Source organism: Vipera berus (genome assembly GCF_964194415.1).
Source record: "Vipera berus genome assembly, chromosome: 2".
NCBI lineage: Eukaryota > Metazoa > Chordata > Lepidosauria > Squamata > Viperidae > Vipera > Vipera berus.
The window spans coordinates 265,681,738-265,701,690 of record NC_138203.1 but is presented as its reverse complement, the minus strand read 5'-3'; the positions used below and the strand labels follow the sequence as shown (position 1 = coordinate 265,701,690).

The window sequence follows — 19,953 nt, the reverse complement described above, 5'->3', positions numbered from 1 at the left end:
AGCAATTAAAAGGCTTGTCCTCAGGCACGTGTAGAGTGCCCCTAGTGGTCAAAGGGTGAACTTTCCTGAAGTCCCTAACCACACAAAAGTGCCCCTAGTGGCCAACAGGCGAACTTCCCTGAAGTTTCTGACCACACAGAAGGCGCCCCTGGTGGTCAAATAGCGAAGTTCACCGAATTTAATCAGAAAATATATAGAAAATTTCTGTATCTGTCTTAGCCATGGTGGAATGTCTCATTGATTTTGAAGAACCGGTTCAGCCAGACAACCCTGAATTGCATCAAGAAGATGGAAGACCCAAGCATACAATAAAACCAACCCAGAAACTCATAGAAATTTATGAGGCAAAGAAAGATGAATTTTCCAGTAATCTGTCACAGTTATGGGACAGAACCGCACACGCCATAACAATTTTGCTCAACCTTAATGGTAATCCTACTGAATTAATAGACTCCATAGATCGCCTATCTGTAGCTTATGAACGTTACCAGCAGCTGTCTACAAAATACATAGGTTTTTTGAAGGAGTCTAATGTAGACAATTCCTCAACAGAATTAATTAAACTTGAGGATCTGAACCAGCAAAGAGATCTCCTGGTGCAAGCGGCACAGAATAAGGCAAAAAACCGTATTGCTGACCTGCAAGAGAGTAGATCTCATAGGTCCACATCAAGTAGACACACAGCAAACCGCATTGCTGACCTGCAAGAGACTAGATCTCATAGGTCCACATCAAGTAGACACACAGTAGACCGTATTGTTGACCTGCAAGAGACCAGATCTCATAGATCCACATCAAGCAGACACACAGGACGCTCGGCTAGATCCTCTCGCTCCAGGGCTTCAACAATACATGACAAGCTATTAGAGGCCCGCGCGCTTGCAGAAGAGAAGGACGTGCTTCTCTCCTTTACCAAAAGGGAAGCTGAGATGGAAGCTAAAAACAAAGCCCAAATAGCTAAAAACAAAGCCCAGCAAACTGAGATGGAAGCCCAAATGAAAATTCTGCAAATAGAAAAGGAGCGAGCGGCTGCTTTAGCAAAGCTGAAGGTCTATGAACAGACAGCAAAGGAAAGCACCGATGTAGATAGTTCCATCCCAACAGAAGTGGAAGATCCGATGGAACGTACCAGTCAATACGTCCTAAAGCATAATGTTTGTAATGACGTAGAGCCATCTTCCACACTGCCTACAAAAATCATAGACATCCCAGAACTGCAAGGGCCTGCACCCCTTCAACACCACAGCACAAGTGCATTTTCGGCACTCCCCACTCACCAGTCAAAGACCACAGAACAACCAGGGCCTACACCTCTCCTCCAAAACAACACAGGTGCGTCAGCTGTGCTTCCCACAAACACCACAGAAGTTCCGCGCCTGCCAGGGTCTACACCTCTTCTCCAAAACAACACAGGTGCGTCAGCTGTGCTTCCCACAAACACCGCAGAAGTTCCGCGCCTGCCTGGGCCTACAGCTCTTCCCCAAAACAACACAGGTGCATCAGCTGTGATTCCCACAAACACCGCAGAAGTTCAGCGCCTGCCAGGACCTACACCTCTTCTTCTAAGCAACACAGTTGCATCAACCGTGCTTCCTTCAAACAGCACCCAGACCCCAAGCCTGCAGACACCTGCACCTAGTCAACCCCACAATACAGGTGCGCCAATACTTCAAACGGCATCACCTTTTGTCACTGACAACGTAATTCCCAACCAAGATCAACGGTTGACTCCACAGCCTGCACAAACCACAGGGCATACACCACAATTGAATGCTCTTGCAACCTCTTTCCATCCCGGTGCACCTCATCCTTCTTTTCCAGAGAACCTTCACAACCAAGGAGTCCCACAGGCTTCCTTGGCATCACGGACTGAAGGGTCAGAATGCTCTGATCATGCCAAATATATGTTTCGCCGAGAGCTTCTCAACTCTAGCCTCTCAAAGTTTAATGACCGTCTAGAGAAATATAGATTCTGGAAAGCAACCTTTAAAGCTGCTATTGCTGATCTCAACTTCAACGCCAGAGAGGAACTTGAACTACTCATAAAGTGGCTAGGCCCAGAGTCCGCAGATCATGTGGAAGGGCTGAGTGTAGCACACGTTGACTCCCCAGACACAGGTCTTGCTGCTGCATGGACAAGACTTGACCGAACCTATGGAAGCCCAGAAGCATTAGAGGCTGCCTTATATGACAGACTATATAACTTTCCAAAGATAAGCAACACTGACCATTATAAGCTTCAGAAACTAAGTGATCTTCTCACCAAAATAGAATCGGCAAAAAAGACCCATGTCTAGTTGGTCTACGACACCTGGATTCCTCCTTTGGTGTCGATCCATTGGTGTTCAAACTGCCCTACAGCATGCAGATGGACTGGAAACGGCAGGGCACAGACTACAAACGACGCCATGATGTTTCTTATCCCCCGTTCCCATTTTTTTGTGAATTCATAAGTCAACATGCCTGGATGAACACAGATCCCAGTTTTAACCATCCTCGATCCAGTGCGCATGCTACATCATTATCATCATGGTTCACCGGCAGACACACCTGGACAAGAAATGATCACAGTTTCAACCACCCTCAATCCAGTGTGCCTACTCCATCATCATCATCAAAGCATGATAATACCACAACTAAACACAGTGACGCACATAGTGCTGTGTTTACAAGAAAGACGGACATCTTGCCTCCTGTGCCATCTCCTCCTAAATGGAGTGATTCAGGTGGTGGGAATGATGATCCTAATCGTCAGTGTCCTATTCACAAAAAACCACACCCTCTCAGGAAATGTCGTCAGCTTAGAGCAATGACTGTACAAGAGCGGAAAGAGGTCCTCCAAAAACTTCAAATATGCTACAGGTGCTGTGCCTCATATGACCATTTTGCTAAAAATTGTAAAGCCTTCATCAAGTGCACAGAATGTGGCAGCGACAACCACGATACGGTTATGCATCCTGCTCCACTTCTAGGCAATACACAGCAACCACCTGTATCCAACCCTGCTTTAAATTATGGCGGGGAGCAGCATGGCGGGGAGCATCAAAGTCACGCTTCAGTCACAAATGTCTCATCTTAACTCCATCTTCAAGTTAGAGACCTTGTTCTGTTCAACGTCCAACGAGCTCAAGACTCGAAAGACACCAAAACTTTCACCAGACCATCGCAGAACTTCTCCTGCTTTTGCCTCTTGAAGACTGAACTTGTTTTCCTTCTTGAATCCTGCCTTCCAGAAGAAAAGTGCCTTAAACCTGATCCAGACTATTGAAGCCTGAAAAGGCAATTGTTATTGTTGCAATATATATGCATGTTCTTTTTATATCTTTCAGGTCTTGAACGCAACAAGCAAAACCTCAGCCTGAAATGGCAGTTTTATTATTGCAATATGTACGCATGTTTACTTATATATCTCAGGTTTTTTATGTCCTATATGGACGCATGTTTACCTCTTATATCTCTCAGGTTTTTATGCCTCATATATCATGTTTATTTTTTTTAATATCCCTCAAGTTTACATTTATATGTATGCATGTTTATTTTATATATTTTTCTCAGATTTATTACTTATATTTCTTAGGTGTTTTCTGACAACAACAAACCACAAACGTATTTGCATTTGCATAACTACCGTTATGGGATTTATATAGTGGTATTATGAAATACCAGACGGGGAGTGTGCTGCCACCACATGGCTGTTCTTGGGAAATTACCAATATGCTAATTGGGTCTGCCAGTACCTTCCCCCTTTGTGATATATTTCCTATCCTGCTCATGATGCTGTACTAGGATCCACCCTTTCTGGGTTGGACTTCCTCCTTCTCCTTGCTCCCTTGTGTTCCATCCTCCATTGTAACATCTGAACACAAGCCATGCGGACAGTAATCCTGTTACTGTCTTTTGACCTTAAAGCTCCAACCACGTTCAACTGACCACACCTTCTCTGCTGTAACCACCTTCTACATGCAAATAAAGGTATTTCAGATGAACCAGGTGCTTTATGAGTTCACTGTCTGCAAAGGGCCGTTAAATGTGACTAAATTCGCTTAAACAGACCAATAAGTGTCTTAACAAGGAATTAAATTCGCAACACAATGTGTCTGTAGCAGAACACTGACAGTGAGAACAATGAACCAGTGGAACAGAGGTTGCCTTCAGAAATTGTGGGTGCTCTATCACTGGACATTTTTAAGAAGAGGCTAGATAGTCACTTGTCTGAGATGGTATAGGTCCCCCTGTTTGAGCAAGGGGCTGGACTAGAAGACCTCCAAGGTCCCTTCCAGCTCTACTATATTCTGTATAGAAGAATTTCCATCCCCAACATGTTGTTAGAAAGGAAGGGTTATTTCTAACATTCTGGTAAAGTGTATTATATTAAAAATATAACATAACATAATATAGCGCATGTAACAATAAGGTATTATGTAATGAATGAATAATATCAGTTATTAATGTATTAAATTAAATTAATTAAATTAATTCATTAAAATATCTCCTAACCTTTGTAGAACCTAGTCTAATCTAATCTACATTAATCAATCAACAAATAGAACAGCAATGTGGTCAGACAATCATGATAGAGCAAGTTACGCAATAACTTCCAAGCTTTCTTCTCTCTTTTTCATGAAAAGACTATTTTCACTCTTCTCACCATTTCTTATTAGGGTCTTATCACTGGTGGGATTCAAATATGTGAACAACCGGTTCTCTGTGTGGATGCCACTTGTAGAAGTCCATTCTGGGCCTGGGCAACAAAAAAATAGCTACCAGTTTTGCCTACATGGCAGGGGTCCGGAGTACCTCAGGGAACACCTGCTGCCGGCATCAACCTCCCTGTGCCCTGTGCGTTCCCACAGAGAAGGACTCCTCAGGGTGCCACCGATCAGAGAATGTCGATTGGTGGCCCCCAGGGGGAGATCCTTCTCTGTGGGCGCTCCGGAACTATGGAATCAGTTACCGGTAGAGCTCCGGATGGCGCCCGATCTTCGCTCCTTTCGCCGCGATCTAAAAACATTTTTATTCGAACAAGCCGGCCTGGCCTGATGGGGGATTGGTGGGGTTTTTATTGCTGTACTTTTGGGGTTTTTATAAATGTATTGTATTAATTGTTTTTTTTAATGGGCAACTATTTAATCTTCTTTTAATATTTGTAACTTCGCATTTTATTCTTGCCCTGTTCACCGCCCTGAGTCCTTCGGGAGAAGGGCGGTATAGAAATATTAATAAAATAAAATAAAAAATAAGTGGTGCAAATCGGCTGAATCCCACCACTGGCTCTTATAATAGGTCCTGCTTCTAAAAAGGGCACTGAGCAAAAGATGAGACATTCTTCAATCTTTTTTCATGATTGTTGCTAAAACTTTGCTTTGTATTTCCCTTAGCATTAAAATAATTCTTTTTATTTTGCAGTACAAGAGACCTGAATGGTTAATTGGTAGGTTGTGTGTGACTGTGGCATGGAATTCTCCATAGTACTTGTTGCAAATAGTTGTGTAATTAAGGATCCTATCTTAGGACTGTTTGGTCACTGAAAAAGTTTCAGTTGACAAAGTCAGTTTTCTGAATCACAATTGGCTCATAGGGCACCACATCCTAGCTATACAGGTTATCATTGACCTCTGAAGCAGTAGCTGGATTTAAGATTAATAAACAGATGACAAAAACTTTAACCAAAAACATGGCACAAAATGACCACTTATAATTAATGAATAAAACAGGCTTTAAGGTTGAGAAACATGTAAACTATTTAGGGGTTACCGTTATGGATAAAACAGTGGGAAAATCACATGGCATTTTATTGCTATGTAGGATAACAGCTGCACAATTTTAATATGCTCAGTGTTGGAAAGATCCTATGATATCCACAATAGAGGAACAGTTAATAAAGACTATAGAACTGGCAAAGATGGCCAAGTTAACAGCCCTCCTAAGAGAAAAATCAATGAAGAAATTCATCTGTATCTGGAAGCCTTTGATGGACTTTTTGCAGGAGATGGAGAAAAATCAAATTTTGACATGAATTTGATGATTATCAATATTTACAAAAGGAAAAAAGATTTTTTTAAAATTTTCCCTTTTCTTTTGGGGGGGGGGAAATTGACATTTTATTTTAGTCTTAAACTAAGAGTTGAATTTAAGCATTCTTTATATCCTTGGAAGAAGTTGGAAATTATTCTTTCTATATATTTATGTTTTCCTTTCTTGTTCTTTATTTTTTTACGCTTTCATCTTTTTTCTTTTTTTATTGTTTCTCTGAGCTTATGATTTTTTTATGTATATGCATTGCAAAGTGTAATAACATTATTTGAAAATGAAAAGATAGCCACAATGTATCTTTAAAAGTTCAGTTGAAATATATTCCCCCAATAAATTTACCATCATTAAATTAGAAATTCTACAAAGGGACATATCAAGAGACCAATCAAGTAAACATTCTGCAGTTTAAGCTTAAAGAGAATTATAATATTGCTAAGACCTTTATTGTACGCACTCAGATTTGCTTCTTGTGAGATGGGTGGCCATATAAATGTGATAGATGGGTGGGTTGGGTAGAAGGAAGGGAGGAAGGAAACAAGGAAGGAATGAAGGAGAGGGAGGGATGGAGGGATGGAGGGAGGAAGGAACAACATTCTAAGACAAAATGATAGTTTTGAAAAACTATGACCATTTTTGACAAAATGATGGTTTTAAAGCACTTTAATTACATGTGTGCTCCCTATTTTTCACTAATATACTGTACACTTTTACTTTATTTTAATTTCTTCATTTACCAGGATACCAGTCATATAAATAACATGTGAATCGTGTTTCAGGCTCATTAAAAGTTACCTCATGCATGCTCTCTCCATCCTCAGGCATGTATATCTTTCTTAATCCTATTTGAAAAAAATAGTGATTGAACTGGAAATCTTTTTCATACAGAATGATGTGCAATTAAGCTGCAAAAAAAATGTGATCTTAGAATCCACAACTTTGGGGTTTCAAAGCCACCCCATCCAATGAACCATTCCAGACTGTACCCAGTCTGTACATTCTGTATCCTTGAATTTGAGCAACCAGAAATTTCTTTTTTCTTTTTTGGTATAAATTTTATTAGTTTTTATAGGGTTAGGAATAAGGTGGGGTCGGGATTGGGGTTGGGATTGGGGTTAGGGTTAGATTAGGGTTGGGGTTGGGGTTGGGTTTTTTCCAAATAATTGATAGATAGAAATTGATAGAAATTATCCCATGTTCTAAAATACACTGAGCCTTCTTTCTCTTTTATCTTTAAAGTCAATCTATCCATTTCTTCACACTCTAAAATTTTCTTAATTAGTACTTCTTCAGCTAGTAAATTGTCATTTTTCCAATGTTGGGCAAATACAATTCCTGCTGCTATTAGTACGTGTAGTATTATATATATGCAATCTTTCTCATAATTTGCTCCTATTATTCCTAACAAAAATAATTCTGGCTTAAAGTCTATTTGTTTTTTACTCATTTTCTCCAACTATAAATGTATTTTAACCCAAAATCTTTTTGCTTTACGGCATGTCCACCAGATATGATAAAAAGTACCTGGTCTTTGTTTGTATTTCCAACAGTTGTTTGAAGTATTTTTAAACATTTTTGCTAATCTCACTGGTGTCATATGCCATGTGTAAAACATTTTATATAAGTTTTCTTTATATGCCACTGCTTCAGTTAATTTAACATTTCTTTCCCATAACTTTTGCCAGTCTTCTAATTTTACATTATATGCATAGTTCTTTGCCCATGTTATCCTTGTTTCTTTTACTTGTTCTTCCACCATCTTTAAGTTTAACAGAAATCTATAGTTTCTTAATCAACTTTTCATCTGTTTTTAACAATATCTGATCAAATTCTGTCTCTTTATAAAATCCCATTGTTTTAACATTGTTTTCATATCTCGTTTGAATTTGCAGATATGGCCACCATGCTAGATCAATACCTTGTTCTTGTAAATTTTGTCTGTCTTTCAATTTTCCTTCATTGTCCAAAATATCTTTATAAATCACAACTTTATTGTAGTTAATTAAATTTGGGTAAGCAAAAGCTTCCATTGTTGAAAGCCATCCAGGTATCTTAATATAATTTTTTTCTTTTATTTTTCCCGATTCTGAAAGAAGTGCATTCCTTATAAAATGGTTTTGAATGTATCTATGTATTTTATTCTTCCCATACCACAGAAAGGCAAGCCAACCAATCTATAGGTCATGCCCCTCTAGGTACAATAGTCTTTTGTCTCTAAGCATTATCCATTCTTTAAGCCATGTTAAAATAGTTGCTTGGTATTATAACATCCAGTCCAGCAGTCCAAATCCTCTAGTTTCTTTTGCTTCTTGTAGCATTTTCAATCTAATTCTAGCTTTTTTTCCTTGTCAGATAAATTTCAGTATTGTTGTATTCAGTTCATCAAAAAAGGCTTTTCCCAGCCTTACAGGAATCGTTTGAAATAAAACGAGTATTTTTGGTAAGATACTCATTTTCACTGTTGCTATTCTCCCCAACATTGAAAGTTGGAAGTTTTTCCATTTTTCCAAATCCAATTTTATTTGTTTTAGCAGTCTTACATAGTTATCTTCTTTTATTGTTACACATCTTGCTGTTAAATAAATCCCCAAATATTTAACTTTTTTAACTATTTGAAGATTTTTTTTGTTAGTTGATTTTTTTGTTTTTCTGTTAGATTCTTTGTTAGCACTTTAGTCTTTTCTCTGTTTATTGTCAACCCTGCCACTTCTCCAAATTTTTCTATTTTCTCCATAAGTTTAGTGCTTGTTTCCAATGGATCTTCCAATATGAAAACCAAATCATCTGCAAATGCTTGTAGTTTATATTTTTCATCTTTTATCTCCAGTCCTTTAATTTCTATATCTTGTCTAATACTTCTGTTCAGCACTTCCAATGTTAGTATAAATAGTAATGGAGATAGTGGGCATCCCTGTCTTGTGCCTTTTTTAATGTTGAAATTTTCTGAAAGATCTCCATTTAAAATTATTTTAGCTGTTTGTTTACAATAAATTGTTTTGATTACATTTATAAAGTTTTTTCCAAAGTCCATTTCTGCAAATTGCTGGAACATAAATTGCCAGTTTACATTGTCAAATGCTTTCTGTGCAGAACAACCAGAAATTTCTGGGAATCCAGTACTTATTCATGATTTAGAAAGAAGGCAGTCATAATATATTGATTATTGTAACAGATCTCTAAGTGCTGATGGCATCTACCTGAAAGATATTAAAGAAAACTCAAATGGGAAATTATTGACCTCTAAGTGAGAAAGTATAAATTGTCACTCAGATATGGCCTGGAAATTAGTCCTTTGTGAAGGAAAATCAGTATGAATTCCACAAAGGTGTTTCACCTGTCTTTTATAATTTCTTTGGAATGTCAGATTGCAAATAAAGATGCCAACATTGTAATGTTCTCATGTACAGAAAGCAATGTATATGAGAACATAATATTCAGATAGATCTTCACAGAGCAAACAAATTATTTTTTACTGTAAGGCATACATACTTCTCTACATTATCTGTCATTCCAAATCTAGTCCACATTTTTAGGTACTGCATAATATTCAGATAGATCTTTATAGAGCAAACAGATTCTTTGTTACCATACCGTAAGGCATACATGCTTGTCTACATTTTCTGTCATTCCTAATATAGTCTTAAAATGAAATATGCATTTCTGATATTGATAGATGGGACTCATTTGGGGAAAGGTGGAAACTTTCAGAATGGATTAATTTATATTCTGAGAGGAATCCAATTTCATATATATAGAAAATATCCCATATACTACAGAGTTCTTTGATTCCAAGAATATCTTTGCAGAAAATGTGACTACCAATTAATGTAAGAGAATTTGGTTTTCCAAATCTGGAGCTATATAATCATACTTCCTATTATCAAATATTAAATATCGGAAACCAAGAATTGGTATTAATTTTCCAATTTGGACAGCTTTGGAATTTAAATATATATTGCCTTTGGTTGGATGGACAATATGAGGATCAAAATACACTAGAACTAGTATGTCTGGAAACAATTATGTCAGTTAGAAAGTTATGAAATGTAATGTCTAATAAAAGAAGATTTGACCCCTTTTCCCAAGCTAAATTGAGTTTATGGGAAAACCGATTTTAAAAATTGGGAAAAAGATGGTAATATGGGAAAATTTGATAGAAGCAGGCATATTGACTTTGGACCAACTAATAGATTAATATTTAATGTGTTAAGAGATATATATCATCTATCAGATGTAACCCAATGGCAATATTTACAACTACAATATTTGTTAACAATTTTGTTTGATTCACCAACATTTTCAGCTTTAGAGACACCTACTAAAATAGTTTGTTAAATTCTTTAAAACTAAAATAGCTATTATTAGTTTTATGGATATTTGTTATTTGATATTTTATTTGAATTTGATATATACATTCTAAGAAAGGAGCAGAGTTAAGAATTGGAAATTTCTTTATTGGCTAGACAATGGGTAAATGTCTTCACTTCTATATCGTAAGAATTAATGGATCTTAAACTACAACTTATATAACAAAAATAAAATTTAGAATTTAGACTATAGAATTTACTTTATATTATGTCTGTATAGAAGGGGATTATCTAGGACAGCATTTGTTGAAGATGTAATAAGGATAATGCTTCTTTAATGCTTTAATGCTTTTTTTTTACAATGTCCAATACTTATTGGGTTTTGGGGGAAAGTAGTGGATTATATAAATATGACTGTGACAAAAAATAAAATTTTCAGAGGGTAATATTCTCTCAAATTTCATATTTATTTCATTAAATTTGACAATTGGACAATATAAATGGATTCTACATGCCCTTATTACAGCCCAGCATTGGAAAGTTAAATGTGTGGCCCAATTTATACAATGGATTGAAGATATGATTGCCACCTATGATAGACTGCCTAAGAATGTAGAATTTTTATGGATAATTCCAGTGCTTTTTTTGTAAAAGAAAAAGGTGCCAGAACTCACACATGTCATACAACCCGCCTTGCCTACATTACAGGTTCCATCCAAAAAAGGTGCCGGAACTCCATTCTGAGCATTCTATGACAAAAAAAGCCCTGGATAATTCAAAGGACATATGGGATGTGTTTATACAAAGGACAATAGGTTAAAGATGAATGATAGTAATGTGTGTGTGTGTGTGTGTGTGTATGTGTGTGTGTATACGTGAATAATATTTGCATATATATTGCAGAATTGTAGAACTGTTATAACAATATATTATAATTTGTTTTTTCAGTTGTATTTTTTTAGTTTTTCTTTCACTTTTTTTTTAAAAACCACTTTTTATGCATTGTTTCTTTTTTTTGAGAATGTATGTATCTACACTATTTGTTCTTGTATTCTGTTCCTTTCCTTTTTCTGTTATTACTTTAAAATCAATAAATATGAAATATGCATTTCCTAGGCAATATTCTAGGAAATCATGACATGGCATTGTTGCTGTCAAATATGTATAATCCTAACTTTGCTTAAGCGTATCAGATAACATGAACCATCATTTGCTGGAATAGCCCTGGGGGAAGTGATTGCCTTATAAAACATTCGTCAAGAGAAAGATTTTATGTGAGAAAGCCTGTTTTCTTGGATTCTCAACCACATTACTAGGCTGTCCAGCACTATTTGCTCTCCATAAAATACAGTCGGTTGGAGCTATCAACTGATGGAAAGATGATGGAATCCTTCTGTAAGTGAATTATTTTGTTCTGAGATTCCAATGCAGGTTAAAATTTGTATCTCAGTGTTATAGTAAGCCTAAGAAGCCAGAGATTCAGTCCCTGATCTTTCTATTGAAAAGGATCTGAGGAGAACAGGAGTTGTGTTTCTCTGTAGTAGAGTAAGATAAACCTGCTTTTATTATTGTGTTTTTGTGTGATACATTGTGCCATGATAGTAGAAGTTAATGTATAAACGTAAAGGTAAAGGTTCCCCCGCACATGTGTGCTAGTCGTTTCCGACTCTAGGGGCCGGTGCTCATCTCCGTTTCAAAGCCGAAGAGCCAGCGCTTGTCCGAGGACGTCTCCATGGTCATGTGGCCGGCATGACTAGATGCCAAAGGCGCACGGAACGCTGTTACCTTCCCACCGTAGTGGTCCCTATTTTTCTACTTGCATTTTTACGTGCTTTCGAACTGCTAGGTTGGCAGAAGCTGGGATGAGTAACAGGCGCTCACTCTGTTACGCGGCACTCGAGATTCGACCTGCCAAACTACCGACCTTCTGATCGACAAGCTCAGCGTCCTAACCCACTGAGCCACCGCGTCCCTTAAGTTAATGTATGGAGGACACCATATTGGGAAATGTTAGGATCAGGCAGACCAATAATCTGATTTTGTATAAATGAATGAACCAACCAACCAACAAACCAACCAACCAACCAACCAAACTTTTATTAAGTAGTAGGATGAATTTTTAAAAATTAGATAGAATATTTGGATCCCATAGCCAGAAATATTTGACTTGGAAGGGCCACTTCTAAAGTGGAATCAGCTCAAATTTGTGTGTATTTGTTTAGTGGAGTAAATGAAAGATTGTTGTTTTAAGATATTTTGCCACATACCTAATCAGAAGAACTTAGCATATGAGTACTTGCATTCCTCCATTTATTTTATCTTCTGCCGTAATGTTGCTATAAAGCAAATTTCCTAGTGGAAATTCATGACACAGATCTACTTTGATTATTCATCTTTAGATTTTTTGTGGTTTTCCAGATCTCATAAACGCACGTGAGATAGAACCTATGAAATGGTAGGATAAAGGATGCAGAACTATTATAATTACATCATTCAAGTAGAAAGTTTTTGCCCCTTAATTAATTTAAAAAGCAAGCTTGTTAGATCATGAATCATATATTTCCCAGTCAACCTCTGAAGTATTTGACCACATAAAAGAGTTGGCAACTAGTATTTATGACCCGAAGGCATAAAAGAAGAAATATTAGAATAGCATGGGAGTTGAAGAACAGAACAAAGTAACATAGCAAGACTTCCACATTTTTACTTTATTCTTGTTGGGTTTCCTTAGTTTTTAATATTTTGTTTTGTATTATTGGCTTTAACTATGTACACTACTCAGTGCTGCTTACTGAAGAAGAGCAGCCATAAAAATTAAATGTTACAGAAACTGAATTAATTGGGCTTAGATTATTCTGAACATTGTGCACAACATTCAAAACCATTTGGAAATCCTCAGGATAATTACAATATTATGAGTTCAATTGCATAAAATACATTTTTAAAAATGTGTCTGTTATAGCACATTGTAAAACACATAGAATATAAAGCTGGGCTTCTACATCCAGTCGGCTTGCTTTTATATTGCATTTTTTTTGGAAATCCATCATCAACAATATTTTAACCCATCATTAACACAATTTTCCATTTTCAGTCATACCCGAGACTTTTCCTAAAGATCATATGGGATCATTAATAGCAGTAGCTAGAATGTTTGTGGTTTTTTTCATGTGGCTGCTGGGGATGTCTTTACATCAGTATCAACCCCAGTCCTTGTCAAAATATAGACAAGCTCATGCAGTTTTCTTGGGAACAACTTCAGAAGTAGTTTGCCATTCCCTGTTTCCTAGAGGTGAGGGAGAGTGAGTGGCACAAAGTCCCCCAGTTGGCTTTGTGCTTAAAGCAGGATTAGAACTCACCAATAATCTCCATTCTCTCTCTCTCTCTCTCTCTCTCTCTCTCTCTCTCTCTCTCTCTCTCTCTCTCTCTCTCTCTCTCTCTCTCTCTCTCTCTCACACACACACACACACACACACACACACACACACACACACACACACAGAGGGCCCAAAGAGGATACCCAGTAGACATGCTGGGTTGAGAACAGAAAATCTGGGGGGGGGGAGAGTCAAAGGGATTGAAATGTTCCAAACCATGACAAGATGCACTCCATTTTTCAATCTATTATCCATACTTCAAAATATTCAAAAGCTGTTAGTAGAGAATAAGAAGAGATTAGGATAAAAATAAATTCTTACCTGTTTTTGCTTATTTCTAGTACTATTTCTTTTATTATTCTTGGGGGTGCTGAGATCAGAAAATCATGTTACCAACCTGGAAGATTGTTTCCAAGATCCTGAATATGAAAAGTGGCTGGATGTTGCCAGACATGGTCTAGGAAGGAGCTTGAAGCCTAAGACAGTTGTGATTGTCGGAGCAGGAATAAGTGGGCTGACCGCTGCCAAATTACTCAGAGAAGCTGGACATCAGGTAATTACCCAACTGCCTTTTAGTCAGTTAATTCAAAGATAAATTAGGTGTGTTTGGGATGGTTTCAGAACAGAAGTGGTCATTGTGATAGGTGGGGATGGGCAAGTTGACGTAGTCCTTGACTTTCAACCATTTGAAAGTTCAACGGTACCGAAAGAAGTGACTTATGACCAATCCTCATACTTATGACTGTCGCAGCATCCCCATCACATGATCAAAATTTGGATGTGCGGCAACTGGCATGCATTTATGATGGTTGCAGCATCCCAGGATCATATGATCATTGTTTGCAACCTTCCCAGCTGGCTTCTGATAAGCAAGGTCAATGGGGGAAGCTGGATTCGCTTAAGAACCATGTGACTTACTTAACATCTGCAGTGATTCGCTTAACCCCTGGACTGAGGGGTTTTAAGGTTTTAAATTTAAAATTTTAAACTCTTTTGGGGCTATTAATTAAATTTTATTTTAATTTGTACATTGCACTGTTTTAATTTGCCCTGTAAACCGCCCTGAATCCCTTGTGAAAAGGGTGGTATATAAATCGAAACAAACAAACAAGCAAACAACCATGGCAAAAAATAATAATACCGGTAGTAAAATTGGGCCCACCTCCTTTAACAACTGCGTTGCTCAGCAATGGAAATTCTGGTCCCCATCGTGGTTGTAAGCTGAGGACTACCTCTATATTTGACGAATAACATAAAGACTAAAAATTATTATTTGTTTGTGAATATTTACTTCAACTATTTGAATTTTTATTTAATTTATGGCCTCCTAGAAGAGCCAATATAGCATAGACATTACCTACGGGAGCACCTACTGCCGGCGTCAACTTCCCTCCGTCCTGTACATTCACACAGAGAGGGCCTCCTCAGAGTACCACCGGTCAGAGAATGTCGGCTGGTGACCCCCAGGGGGAGAGCATTCTCGGTGGGTGCACCAATCCTTTGGAACCGCTTACCGGCTGAACTCCGGATGGCCCCTGACCTTCGCTCCTTCCGGCGTGATCTAAAAACTTATCTATTTGAACAAGCCGGCCTGGCCTGATGGATTTGGGTTTTAATATTATTTTAACTAATGTATTCTTATTTTTATTGCCCTGTACACCGCCCTGAGTCCTTCAGGAGAAGGGTGGTATATAAATCAAATAAATAAATAAATAAAATAAATTAAGGCAACAGGAGACATTAAGGCAACAGGAGACTGTGAGTTCTTGTCCTGCCTTAGGCTCAAAGCCAGCTGGATGACCCTGGGCCAGTCACTCTTTCTCAGACCCAGGAAAGAGGCAATGGCAAGTCACTCCTGAAAATAAAACTGTAGGGACTCGTCCAAGCAGGCTTTGAGAGAAGAGAGGAGGAGGAGGAAGAGGAGGAAGAGGAAAAGGAGGAGGAGGAATAAAAGGACCAAAGTTTATAATAATTGCTGTAATATATTAATAGCCAACAGAGAATATACTGTAGCTCCAGCCAGGCAATAAGGATGTGGGATGCAGGGTTTGTAAAGGTAAATCAATGTTCATGTGAAATCGAAGGGAAATTTGGAGGAGGCACACCTAAGTACAGATCACCAAACCATTATGAGAAGAGAGAGAAATTAGAACAATCCATTCCCCATCAGCACTCTTTTCTCCTAGGTTGTGATCTTGGAAGCCAGTAACCGTGTGGGAGGACGCATAAAGACCCACCGAGAAGGAGGCTGGTATGTAGATGTGGGGCCAATGCGATTGCCCACAAAACACAGGTAAGATTGATTGAAAGGTCTTTCTCCATCCATCATCTGATGTAAGAGGCAAACTCATTCACATTTAATAATTTGTTGCCTTCCTGAAATGCTAGGCATATTGTTAGAAAGTTGATAACTGTTAAGATGCTTACTGGAAGAGGACAACAGTTGTGTTGATAAGGACTTGACTCTGAAAACTATCCAGAAAGTTTGCACTAGTACAGACATGTCAACAACAAGGCCCGGGGGCTGGATCCGGCCCGCGAAGTGGTTTCATGTGGCCCGCGAAGCCATCCTGGAAACAGTGAGGGAACGGCCCCCGCTGCCTTGGCCCTGGCCCAGAGACCTTCCTTCTGCCAGAGACCCTCAGATCTGTCCCACTCCTGCCCAGGCCCCAATAGGCACCCTTGATGCGAATGACGTAGAGCTGGCCACGCCCACCCAGTAGGCCATACACACTCTACCCACGCCCACCCAGTAGGCCACGCCCACCCTGGCCATACCCACCCGGCCCCCTGAGGGCAACCGCAATGCTGATGCGGCCCTCAATGAAATTGAGTTTGACACCCCTGCACTAGTACATCTTGCCACATCATTTCTGGGTGGTCCATATAAAAGTAAAACTCATTGAAAGACACCTGATAACAATAGCCATAATAAATCTCTACATAGTGGTAGCTGTAGCCAATTTCAAGGGCATTTATTTCCTAAACCTGGGGAAATGGCCACATTTTTAAAGCTTTCGGAAATGCCTGCTGTGTCAAGGTCAGCTAAATTTTGGATGGTGGTGGAGAGTTCCAGAGAGTAGGACTAGAACTGTGTCATTTTGGAAACTGTGCTATTACTGCAAACTTCTGTACTAAAATATGGATAGATACATAGTCTCCTATAAAGACTGTTTCTGTGATGGAAAACTGAGGTGTGAAACTTTTTTTAAAATATAATTTTACAGTGGGGGTTATGCAGTCTTGCCTTGCTATCAAAGCAAGTAGTCATCAGGATTACAAGCTATTTCCTGGATCATGGGCAGTGTCTCTAAGGTGCAATTCCAGGAGAACTATGGTAGGGACAGACAATTGTCCTTGGTGGTTATTGAGAACCAGACAAGGCCAGAGTAGAACAACTCTTAATCTGATAAATTTGTGTTTTTTGCTTGCTGTGATAAAGAAATAAGCTCGCAAATAAATCTGGTTTTTTCTTTCCCTTCACAGAATTGTACGTGAATACATTGACAAGTTTAAACTTCGTCTACACCCATTCAATCAGACTGATAAGAACGCCTGGTATTTAATTCAAAATGTCAGACAAAAAATGGCACTTGACAATAATGAAATCTTTGGATATCAACTTAACCCCAATGAGCGGGGAAAGTCTGCAAACCAGCTATTTGAGGAGACGCTGAACAAGGTAGTTTTAAGAAGTAGACTGGATGTACAAGCAGACAAATCTAATGTACTAGTATAGTTCTAGTTGGTATTATGAGAGTTGTAGAATAATATCAGGGATGGGAAAGGCTGCTATAATACTTACTGAAATAATGTGCATAAAGCACTTTATATCACATACAAAATATGTTAAATCCAAATGACATAAAATACAGAAAAGTGCACATTAAATAACAGTCACACAATTCAGTCTAGTTTTTCATAATTTTAATAGTTTAAGGATTTTTTTAGTTTTAATAGTTTTATATTATGATCTTAATTTTAAGCCATCTAGAATCACTTCGCATATTAAATAACTAATTAAAGAGATTAATAGATATAATTTTATCAAAGTGCACTTATACAAAAATCCATCTATATTAAATGCAATGCATAAAATTGAAAATGCCATATATTCAGGCACTTTATTATATATACCAAGAAAGATTTTGATAGGTTCCAGTGCTCCTGATTTTTTCATAAACTAGAGTACTTTAATATAAGAAAAAATATATACAATGAGTTAGAACATATGTCCAAAGTTTACAACTAGGTTCCTCCAGCTAAGTTTGATTTACATTTATGTATGGAATCCTTATCCATATCTCATGTTTAATGTATAAAGCCATGCCTCTAACTGAAGAACTAAATGGATTACTTGATCATCATATTACACAGTAAAATAAGCAAAATTCACATGCATACCATATACAAATAAAGATAATTATATGTGTATGTGTATGTGTATGTGTATGTGTATGTGTGTGTGTGTGTGTGTGTATGTGTGTGTATGTGTATGTGTATGCGTATGCGTATGTGTATGTGTATGTGTATGTGTATGTGTGTGTGTGTGTGTGTGTATGTGTGTGTGTATGTGTATGTGTATGCGTATGCGTATGCGTATGCGTATGCGTATGTGTATGTGTATGTGTATGTGTATGTGTTGGTTGGCTGTGTTGTTACATCCTGATTGGATGATGGAGTTATTGTTTGCAGCTGAGTCGGTTGTTTTGTAACATCCTGTGTGGATGTGTGCCTATTAGTCTTTTGTATTGTAACGACTTGAGTGTTGTAACGATTTGAGTGTTGTAACGACTTGAGTGTTGTAACGACTTGAGTGATGGGCTGATTGGTGACATCCTGAGCTTTAGTGTAGTGATATCCTTTGTTCTGGGCTGCAACATCCTGGGTGGTTGGCTGTGTTGTGACATCCCGAGCTTTAGCATTGTAACCTCCTGAGTTCTGTGATGTAATGTCCTGAGCAGAAGGCTGTGGTGTAACATCCCGGGCTTTGGTTTGGCTTCCAGTTTGCGGTCTGGCCTTGTGTTCATGGCATGTGTCAGTTTGCTTTGTGTGGGGGTTGGGTGTGTGTGCAACAGCTGGAGATGCCACCGTGGTTTGGCTTCTGGATGGTGGTTGCATTTCGTCTATGGGTTGGGTTTGGGTTTGAGTCTGGTGAGGATGATTGGTGGTGGTGTCCTGTGTTGTTGTGGGTCCAGTGACGGTTTTCGTGGCTGGGACTCGTTTGTTGACTAGGGCTAGTTTCCAGATGTCTGGTAGGCGGCAGGTATCATCACGTTTATTCATGTTGTGGGGGTGTTCCTCTATTTCGATGGCTTCTATAATTATTCTCTTGTTGTAGTGTTCAGTTTTCGAGATTAATTTCGTTCCTTCAAAGTCAATTTCATGTCCTGTTGCTTTAAGGTGCTGGAAAAGGCAGGAAGTTTTTTCTTCTTTTCTGACTGCGTTCTTGTGTTCTGCGATGCGTGCATTTATTCTTCTATTAGTTTGTCCAATGTATGTGGCTGGACAGATTTTGCATGTTATTTCATAGACTCCTTGGTTTTCAAGCTGGATCTTGTCTTTGGGTTTCTTAAGATGTTGGCTATTTTTTGGTCGGTGCCGAAGGCTGTCTTGATATTGTGTTTGTGGAGAATTTGGCTGATTTTATCTATGGCGCCTTTAATGTAGGGGAGGAGGGTGATGCCGTTGTCCTGTTCTGTGTCTTGGTTCTTGGGGGGTGTCTCCATTTGGATTAGGTTAGTAATTGTGTTTCTTTGGAATCCATTGCAAATTAATACGTTTGTGAGAGTGTGTAATTCGGTTTTCAGGTGATCTTTGTCGGCTAGGCGTTTGGTTCTGGAGATGAGAGTCTTGGCTACGGAGTTGATCTGTGCCGGGTGGTGGTGGGAATGTGCGTTTAAGTAGCGGTTGGTGTGTTTTTCCCCCCGGTAGATGGTGTGTCCTAGGGAACCATTGGGTTTTTTGTAGATTAGGACGTCCAGAAAGGGGAGTTGCTTGTTAGCTTCTATTTCCATAGTAAATTGTATTTTGGGGTGTAGGCTGTTGAGATGTGTGAGGAAGTTGTCCAGTTTTTCTTTCCCATGTGGCCAAATTACGAAAGTGTCATCTACATATCTAAGCCAGAGTTTGTGTTTGTGTTCAGACTTGTCTAAGGCGTTGGTTTCAAAGTGTTCCATGTATAGGTTTGCGAGTGAGAGAGGTGATCCCATGGGTGCTCCTTCTATCTGTTTGTATCT

At 38.5% G+C, this 19,953-nt stretch overlaps 1 protein-coding gene across 1 annotated transcript in view; it reads left to right on the top strand.

The window, feature by feature from the left end:
- Positions 1-221: 221 nt before the first annotated feature.
- LOC308662951 (L-amino-acid oxidase-like) overlaps positions 222-19,953 on the top strand; it is a gene marked incomplete at its 5' end in the record, with an annotated part of 34,168 nt that continues 14,436 nt past the window's right edge. Inside the window, 5 exons of the mRNA XM_081319097.1 lie at positions 222-1,332; positions 1,822-2,118; positions 14,050-14,267; positions 15,901-16,007; positions 17,201-17,396. Coding sequence (XP_081175223.1) covers positions 222-1,332; positions 1,822-2,118; positions 14,050-14,267; positions 15,901-16,007; positions 17,201-17,396 — 1,929 coding nt within the window. The remainder of the gene's footprint in view (positions 1,333-1,821; positions 2,119-14,049; positions 14,268-15,900; positions 16,008-17,200; positions 17,397-19,953) is intronic.